This window comes from Biomphalaria glabrata, chromosome 8 (genome assembly GCF_947242115.1).
Source record: "Biomphalaria glabrata chromosome 8, xgBioGlab47.1, whole genome shotgun sequence".
In the NCBI taxonomy this organism is placed as follows: domain Eukaryota; kingdom Metazoa; phylum Mollusca; class Gastropoda; family Planorbidae; genus Biomphalaria; species Biomphalaria glabrata.
This window is the reverse complement of record NC_074718.1, coordinates 40,028,601-40,038,573: the sequence shown is the minus strand read 5'-3', so window position 1 is coordinate 40,038,573 and position 9,973 is coordinate 40,028,601. Positions and strand designations below refer to the sequence as shown.

General features: G+C 38.2%; 1 protein-coding gene across 6 annotated transcripts in view; it reads right to left on the bottom strand.

The window, feature by feature from the left end:
* Positions 1 to 415: 415 nt before the first annotated feature.
* LOC106075909 (nucleoprotein TPR-like) overlaps positions 416 to 9,973 on the bottom strand; it is a 50,751-nt gene continuing 41,193 nt past the window's right edge. For 4 of the 6 annotated variants that reach the window (XM_056038140.1, XM_013236788.2, XM_013236794.2 and 1 more), the window contains 6 exons: positions 9,002 to 9,133; positions 7,373 to 8,053; positions 6,063 to 6,251; positions 3,068 to 5,760; positions 2,225 to 2,343; positions 416 to 638 (listed from right to left, as the gene is read on the bottom strand). In XM_056038140.1, the coding sequence (XP_055894115.1) occupies positions 5,596 to 5,760; positions 6,063 to 6,251; positions 7,373 to 8,053; positions 9,002 to 9,133 (1,167 nt within the window). In that variant the 3' untranslated portion in view covers positions 416 to 638; positions 2,225 to 2,343; positions 3,068 to 5,595. Of the gene's footprint in view, positions 639 to 2,224; positions 2,382 to 3,067; positions 5,761 to 6,062; positions 6,252 to 7,372; positions 8,054 to 9,001; positions 9,134 to 9,973 lie in introns of all 6 variants that reach the window. The other 2 variants (XM_056038142.1, XM_056038143.1) reach the window with 2 other exon arrangements.

Below are 9,973 nucleotides of genomic sequence, written 5' to 3'. Positions count from 1 at the left end.
GCAATACTAATAATAGAAGTGGCAATCATAGTATCATTAATATGTTATGTGGGTGTAATCAAACTGGATCTAAAAGCGCTTTTACATAGATATTAACTAGTAGGAAGCCCTCTATGGTGAGATTTAGTGACAAAGCCAGTAACGATAATCTCTGCCTTCAAAGAAAATCGATGCTACAGTGAAAGTCTGGGTTTTCCAACATCCAGGCAGACGCTACATTTACCTGTGTTGCATGTGGGTAAGACTGTGTCTCCAGGATAGGGCTCCAGAGCCACACGTAGGGATGAGCCGTACTGGTTTTGCATCTGAAGTTCACTAACAACCAATCAAAATATGAATTCTAAAAATGTGTATAAGAACATAACAGACATGAAGGTAAAACATAATACAAAGATAGAGAACAATAGTCCAGGTATATTTTGGACCAGTCTTTATGTTCATTTAAAGCTGAGGAAGAAATTTGTTTTGAGCTTGGTCGGAGGAAGAGGTGAGTTCCAGACTCACGGTTCATGAGCGTAGGAGTTATTGATGTCTGACCTCGAGTTTTTGATGGGACGCAGGTACAAATCACTGTAACTTGTATCTGCTTTCCACCTTGGCTGTTGATCCGTATTGAAGTTATCTATAATCACAGATGACTGTAAGGATAAGCGACAATATCATTTGGAGATAAAAGTTGTTGCGTTTATATGTAGAAGACCTAATAATTAGAAACTGTCAAGAGCAATGAAGTAATCTTATATTAACTCTAGTGCAGAGGCGTAGCTTGGGTGGGGAGAGGGAGGGGGAAAATGATAAAATCCCCCTGGGCCCCAACTTGAGGGGGTCCCCCAAATGAGTGGGTTTTTTTTTCATTAAATATTAAATATCACGCAAAAAGCAGGGGCCCTCCCTAGAAGTCAGCCCCCCTGGCCCACAAATGATGGCAAATTCCTAGCTACGCCACTGCTCTAGTGAATGGTTAACATATATTATTGCTTAACTTTGCTTAATATTGTTCTATGTGATTTCTATTGTAATATGGTCATCATCTACTGCCTTTGAGATAATGTGTTTTTTTAAAGATAAAAAGAGGTGTTGGGATATAGGAAAAGTGAAAATAATGACAGATACGCCCATGACATAGGGTTTTCTTTGGACGCAGTAAGTCATAACTATGCAAACACCAGACAATTGAGGTCTCGTTAACTAGCAAGTTGAACATTTTATAGAGACACTATCTAGCAAGTTGAACACTATAAACACGCTAAGTAGCAAGTTGAACCCTTTATAGACTGATTATCTATCAAGTTGAGCAAGATTTATAGACACGCTAAGTAGCAAGCTACACATTTTATAGACACACACGTTGAACACCCTATGGACACGCTAAGTAGCAAGTTGAACACTTTACAGACACGTTATGTATCAATTGAACACTTTATAGCGTAGACTCGTTAGTTGCTAAAGTTTCATGTTACCGACAACTACAATCTTGCAAAAAAAAAACATGCTCTAACAATACTGGGCCTAACTAACACTATTCTCTGTCTCTCAACAGTTCGTAACACTTTAACCCAGGGGTTCTCAACCTATGGGTCGTGACCCCCTTAGGGGTCGATTGACGATTAGCCAGGGGTCGCCTAAGGCCATCAAAAATATGGATTATTTTTGTCTATTCTTCTATTGCTGTGTGGGTGGGTGTCGTTGCTGAGTGGGGGATGGCCGAGCTTAAAAGGTTGGGGTACACCTCATTCATCTCCAGACTCGCAGAAAAGCTTTATTATTAACCTACAAAGGAAGGTACGCTCTTCTGGAAAGAACAATCTAAATGCTTTAGTTATTCAATGACACCATAATACAAAATCAATTCCCAAATGTTAGCATGGAAAAGAACAACAAAACAAAATAAAGGAAGACACTTTGTTCTCACGACATCCTCACAATGACGTGCATTAGGAAAGAGGTTTTCTTATCTTCAAGCTCATATTCCCACAGAGCATTGAGCTCATGAATAAAACATTATTTTTGTGAATAGAAGAATTGAAAAGCTTACTGCCATCTCTTTTATAATTAAATATGAGATTTCTCTTTACTAGTCTATACGAATATTTTTTTTTAGATTACAGTGTTAAGGTAAAGTATAAATCTAGATTTGCTATTCCGATGTTCGGCAGCTGAGGCGCCCCACCTAGCGCCCCCCCCCTCAGCAACACCGCCAAAAGTTCAGGCACCTATGACTTACATTTAACATAACGCCGAATCCTTAGAAAGAGTTCTGCCGAGGACATGACTGTGATAGTAGACAGGACAATCAGGCGCAGGACAAGGTGACGCTGGACAACCACAAGATCGCCAAGTATTCTGACCAAAACAGAAGCGTGATAATGAAGAGTGTGGGCCTGGAGATATTAGAGTTCACGGTGCAGCTAGCATATTATGCGGGCCATTCCATTTGAAGTGCCCCCCCCCCCTAAAAAAAATACAACAACTGCTGGATAATATACAACATTATAAGCTCATCAACTATTTAAATGGGAAGGCAATTACTTTTATTATCTATTTGCTATTTTGCAAACCAGATCTAGAAAATATAAAATCATAAAATGATAAAAATCTACAAAATCTACAATTATTTACAGCAAGGATTGTCAAACGGTCATATTATCATATGTTGCTATCTCAATGGAAATTAAAGGAAATAAAATTAACATAGTAGATTTGCGTGAATAGTGAATATATAGGTCTGTGACTGAAAGCCTCTTTTAATTAAAACCCGCGAAAAGGGACTGCATTATTTCTAAACTTTAAAAACTAAAGATCTTTACTTTTCTGAGACAGAACATCTATTTCCACGATTGACAAGGCGAATTCTCTTATAGCTTCAAAGGTGTTACGTACCTAACGATTTGACTCGAAATTAGGCTGTGTTTTAAGTCTAAATACAATATTTATATAGGTCTGTGAGTCTGTTTTCTAGACTATAAATCAATATTTATATAGGCCTGCGGTCTAGACTATAAATCTAGATCTACGACAAAGTAACAAAAAAAAAATCAACAAATAAAAAAACCATGAGCTTACTTACAGAGCCACAAAATATAGACACCTCAAGAGATGGCGCAACGAGTCAAACATTATTTTAATCCATTACATCTTGAAATTACTTAAAATTACAAGAAATTACTTGAAATTACTTGAAAGTACTAATCCATTGAAGGTAAACTTTAAGTCCACAACATAATGTTTAAAAAGTGAGCTGCGTTCTCAGATCGGGAATACCCTGTCAGGCGTGCACTCAGTGATCCATCCTCTTTTACTATCAACAAGTGAGTTCTCTAGTTTAACCATGGTTTAACAAACACACGTATACAGTTAAACTAGATTTATTACATCCTTATATGTAATATACAAAAACTACTTTGTACAGGAGACTATAAGTATACGTCGTTAAGTCTGTTTGAATTTAATGGTATAAAATATATAATATCTATGCACATGCACGCGCGCAATCTCTTTCCGCCTTTGTCTCACTCTCTCTAGTGATCTCGTCATTCACACCTTCCATCAGCCATTTTTCATGAACTAAATGCAGGACACACAACTTTCTTTAAAATAATGCATTTTTATAATTAGATTATTTACCAATTTTATACAAAAAACATATTTACCACATAAATGTGACAATTCACTTAAACACGGTGACAACAGAGGATATCATTGCAGACATACATACCTGAACATGCAAATACAGATGTTACTTTTTTAATGTATGTATATTATGACTTACTAAATACACATATTCATGTCTGGCTGTCATCTCAATTAACATGTCAAGAGAAATAACCAATAACAACAGTTCTTATGCTTTGAGTTGTGTCCCTTGTACAATGAATGGTCTCTGTAGGTTCCCAATTAACTCTGTAGATGGGTGATGTATCCTAAACCATCAGAATCGTTCGCGTCTTGTTATGTACACAAAGTTTATGTACATTTAAGTTATGTACATTTACATGTTATAAATAAATTAATATACATTACTTGAGACAGTTGCTAGAATTATAGAAAAAAAAACATATTTTTAATGGATATGTGGAAAAATTATATATCATACATGTATCACGTACATTTTTTAAATTTAAATATATTTTTTAAAGAAATCTATGATACTGTCTCAAGATAGAAAAAAGTTCTTAGGCAAGTTATAAAAAAAAATAAGAGTTCATTTTGATCTTTTGAAAGCATCGTTATAAGTCTTGAACTCTGACAATAAAGCTTTGTGATAAGAGCTACCATGTGAATATAAAGCATCATAACCACGGTGTTTTGTGATGACACTGAATATGACACTAATCACTAGTTTTGAGTTTTAACATAAAAACATCAACGTATTGGCAGTGCCAGGGAGGTAGTTAATTGTGAAAGTAAAGGGGGGGGGGGCAGGACTCATTAAAATTACGTCATGAACTTACAGACGACAGTCTTAAACTGGGATCTCAATACCCAACCTATTGGATATGTTCAAAGTAGTTGTTTTAAAAATGTAGATTTTTTTGTAGGTTTTCCAGTTTCGGTAATGCATAAATTCTCCGTCGTTTATCTTATTAATAGATTATCTCTCTTTAATCGTCACTTGAATTTCAATTAGTGCGCGGTGGCTGAGTGGTTAAGCGCTTGGCTTCCGAACCTGGGATCCTGGGTTCGAATCTCGGTGAAGGTATTTTGAATTTCGGGATTTTTAGGACGCCCCTGAGTCTACCCAACTCTAATGGGTACCTGACTTTAGTTGGTGGAAGTAAAGGCGGTTGGTCGTTGTGCTGGACACATGAAACCCTGCTCGTTAACCATTGGCCACAGAAAAAGATGACCTTAACATCATCTGCCTTATAGATCGCAAGGTCTGGTAGGGTAAGTTTGCTTTTTTTATTATTGCATTTCAATTATACATTTCAGAGAAGGGATTTTTCAATACAAATATATCTCCATGCCTGTCTGTGCTCATTCTTTGCTACTATCTTGTGCTTTTATAGCCATAGATAAAGTGGGTTATACAAATTTCTTTTTCAAAGTTTTGATTGAAGGCCAAATCGTTTTTTATTTATTACCAATTCTGGGTCATAATAAAATGGTCCAGTAAAAAATTGTGTTTTGTTCATATTCACAATGACATTTGCATATTGTTGTCATAGCAACGCTGCAGTTTCCTGGCACATTCATGTGAAAACTTCTGCAGACGACACTTAAAGAAGCTTTTACACAAGACACATTGCAGAGGAAGCATCTGCACACGACACTTGTCGGGGAAGCTTCTGCACACGAAACTTGCAGGGGAAGTTTCTGCACACGACACATTGCAGAGGAAGCTTCTGTACTCACAATGGCAGAGGAATTTTTTGCACACGACACTTTCAGAATGGAAAACAGCAAGAGGAAATTCCAGTTCCTGACAATGTTGATAGATGCAATCGAATGGTGTCACGGCTTTCTAAATTACTTTTTTTCCAGACTGATTTGTCTTTCGTTGATTGCTTATTGCCACGGGCAGACATTTTTTTGTGTGGTTCTGGCAATACTGTGGTTAGGGGAAGTGTTAAGTAACATTCTCTAGTCGTTCACTCATTTCATCGCCGCTTTCTTCTTTCGCTCCTTGATTCTCTCCTTCAGCGACTTGGACAGCTTCACAGTACTGGGCCGGTCAATCAGATTGTCCAAAGTTTCCGGTGAGGTTTTGATGGTGTGGACGATCTCCAGCTGCAGCAGTTGACTAGACAGACCCGTCACCTAAATGGTAAGACAAGAGATGTAAAGTTAAAGGCAAGAAATGTAAATTGCATAAAATTAAGAGTCAAATTTTTGTTCTTAAAACAATTGAACTGCATTAGGCTGAATTGTATTATTTTTCTTAATCTTTGTAATTTATAAGATGAGGTAAATAAGAAAAGATAAATATAAGTGAAACGTTATTACTTATTTCTAATTGTTTTTGTTCATTTTTTTCTGCTCAGTTTTAATCACCTAGCATTTCTTCAAATTAACATGATGTGGCACTGAGATATATTTAGATAATTATCTCTAATTCAGACCTCGGCCTCCAAATCCTCCAGATTTTCAGAGACCTTGTCCAGGTCAGACCTAAGAGCACCATAAGATTGTTCCGAAGTGTTGATCTTGTGGGTGAGCAGTATCTTCTCGTGTGACTTGGCCAGGATTTGATCTTGGACCACTTCCAACTCTGACTCCATGGCCCTCAGGTAGTCTTCCAGGTCTTTCACCTGGTAGAAAGTGAATGACAGATTGTGCTTCAGGTAAGAATTAAGTTTCAACTAGAGATGAAAATAAAATTTTATTATCGGGCCTACAGGTTGGGTAAGAATAAACAGCAAACAGCAATTGAGCAAGAAATCTTAAGACTAAGTGGAGCTAGATTGGATATTGAATGCAAAGAACAACTGAAGACAATGCGAATCAAGCTCTGGACTTGAACCCACACGGTGAAAGAAGAAAGACCAAAGCAAACACGAAGTAGATCAAGAAACATAGACGGAAAGATGGACATTGTCCAAACAAAAGTGGAATAACCAAGAACAGAGTTCGATCGCTAGGAATTGTTACGGACCTATTTCATTAGGAGTTAAAAAGATTAAGTGAAGAAATTAAAGAACTGACGAGAAAGGTCACTTTAGAGTTTTGTTCTTTTAAAACCATGTTCATTCCAATGACAGTGAATACAGATTGAGTATTTCTTTATTTTTCTTTATTTGCTATGAAAACGTTGATACAAGGGACGGACTGGCTACATCGACATTCGCGCATATGTCCGGTGGGCCGAAACCCAAGACCCGATGGGGCCTAGTTATGGGCCACTTTGACTGCTAATGTTACAGCCTCTCGCTTTAACTTTTATAAAACATATTTCCAGACTTCAGTGTGAAATACTATCAACATATTCCATAATAATGAATATACTTAACCCCCTTTTACCGTACCTCTTATGAGCTACAATAATAAATACAAATAAGGCCTATAGTTTGTGCAGTCAGCGTGTAGATACACGGAGAAATCTTTAACATAGGCACCAAAAGATGTGACGCAAATTGTGGACCGAATCGTCTGGTAATGTCAGGGCCGATTTGAACACCGAGTTTTATATACACATTTTTAAAAACACTGTTTTCATTCTTTTTAAGCTCAACACATTTGTACAAGCTATGTATATGTCATGAGTTGGTGGAACCAATGGTCTTAAAATTAGTTTTGAAAAGGTCCAGCTAATTTGAGAATTACATTGAACGATGCATTTCAAAGACAGTAATATTCTATATTGCATTTCAAAGACAGTAATATTTTTTTTATCTGCATTCTGTAAGTGAAATGAATAAAAATGACTACTTACTTGGCGCAATAGCTTTGACCGCTTTGACTGTAAGCTGTAATTACGTTTAGTCTGCTGGGCAGTGACCTTAAGAAAGTCCACCATATTCTCTTTTTGCTGAATCATGTTCATTCTGGTTCTCTGCTCTTCTCTGGACGTGTTCAGCTTCTCCTCCAGCTCCTGGAGGTCAGCTTCTATCAACTGCAGCTTTTCCTTGTTCCGCTGCAAGAGGTTCTGGGCCACGCGAACGTTTTTCTCCACGCGCTTCTGTTTCTGTTTCTCGGTCTGAAGAATCTGCTCCCTCTTCCTGGTCGCGGTCCTGGTCTCACGGATGAAGGAGCTGATCTCGTGCATGAAGCGTTCGTCGCGCGCCAGCCACTGTCTCGCCGTCGCGCACATGCGAACTATTTTGTCGCAGACGTCGTGGACCAGACCCAGAACCGGAAATGCCTTGGTGTCGCACAAGACCACCAGTCTCTCCGAGAAGGCGCTCTTGTCCATGAGATCCCGATGAAGTCCGCTGTCGAAGCTCTTCAGGACGAGCCTGGCGTTGGTCATCTGGTTGTCCATGTCTTTGAGAAAGTCTTCAATGTCCAGTGCGTACTGCTGGCAGACTGGAACTAATATTTCCGCACTGTTGCCACCGATGTAGTTGTTGCTGAGTCGCTGAAAGACAGTGGAGTGAAATTTCTCCAGGAGACACTGGAAATAAAACAAAGTTTACAGTTTTATTAATTCGAACAAACGGTGGAAAATTTGGAAGAGTAACATCAGCTTCCCAGTAAAAATAAAACTTTTCTTGTCACTAGCGGTCTTTGTTCTCCCAGATGGATGTAAAAGTTGGGCACTGAACGCTGAGGCTGAAAGAAGAAAGCCTCTGAGAGTACATGCAACAGAAAAACAATGCTGGATATCAGTTACCAGGAAAAGTTGACGAGTTTGTACTTTTAAAAGTTAACACTCTGGCTGGCAAAAAGGAGGAACTTCTCAATGCTATGAAGAGACGAAAGCTGAGTTAGATCGATCTTATTCTAAGACAGGGCAAACAGTCAGAAGTCATACTTCAACGTGGAGTGGAGGAAGTACGAAGACCTGGTCTGCTAAAGAAAATCTGGCTGGACAACGTAATCTGTTCTCTTCATTGCCTGCTTAGAACATCTGCTGACTGAGAAAGGGGAGGGACTTTTCTTTTGATAATTTCACAGCACTTCTAAGTCAAAGGACACACGAGAAGACCAAAAGTGTTTAGTAAATAGGAGTAGTGTTTCAATAAACGAAATCTTCTTCGCCATTAGTATTGGGAAAAAAAAATATTTTTAAAAATTTGTGGCTTTTAAAGAAAAAAAAATGAAAAATTATATTTCGACCTATTAAGATTAGCAATCTTAACGACGATCCCATAAGGATATAACATTGCATCATATTGCGTCATATTGCATCATACCAGAGAGAGTAATAACATGATTAGAACAATGTTGCTGCACCGAATGTGGCAAAATATGTAGGTCGCAGCTGGGGCTGCGTATCAACGTGAAACACTGCATTCGTTAATAAGCCTTACACATAATAACCTAATATTCAAACAAGATATAAACACAAAGTCCGTATTTAAAAAAAAAACAAATAGAAAAAGAGCACAGATGCTGTTACCTGTAATGTATGGGCTGAGGTCTTGACCTCTGTCCAGAATGTTGTGAGCGTGTCCACTGCCATCATGTCAGGAGTTGGGTCATCTCTCAACTGGTTCAGTAACTTGACCAGCCTAGTGTCACTGTCAATCACCTACTCAAGGGGAAAAAAATGACATTCACAGAACATATCGCTTAGGGCAGCGGTTCTCAACCTTTTAAACTCGGCGACCCCTTTTTTTACAATCACCCACTCTGCCGCGACCCCCCCCCCATACACAAATACAGAATTGTAGGGTAGACAATAACAATCCATATTTTCGATGGTCTTAGGCGATCCCTGGAAATGGTCAATCAACCCCCAAAGGGCTCGCGACCCACAGGTTGAGCTTAGGGGGTAACAAAAGACCACTAGGCTACCTATGTTTATTTATCATCTGTGGTCAATGACAATCTGATACATCGCAGAGTTTGTTCATCAGCATACCAGTCATAAGTTCACATATTGAAACATTGATGAGGAAACAAGCTCTGAAATATTGATGAGGAAACAATCTCTGAAACATTGATGAGGAAACAAGCTCTGAAATATTGATGGGGAAACAAGCTCTGAAATATTGATGAGGAAACAAGCTCTGAAATATTGATGGGGAAACAAGCTCTGAAATATTGATGAGGAAACAAGCTCTGAAATATTGATGAGGAAACAAGCTCTGAAATATTGATGAGGAAACAATCTCTGAAATATTGATGGGGAAACAAGCTCTGAAATATTGATGGGGAAACAAGCTCTGAAATATTGATGAGGAAACAAGCTCTGAAATATTGATGAGGAAACAAGCTCTGAAATATTGATGAGGAAACAAGCTCTGAAATATTGATGAGGAAACAATCTCTGAAATATTGATGAGGAAACAATCTCTGAAATATTGATGAGGAAACAATCTCTGAAATATTGATGAGGAAACAATCTCTGAAATATTGATGAGGAAAC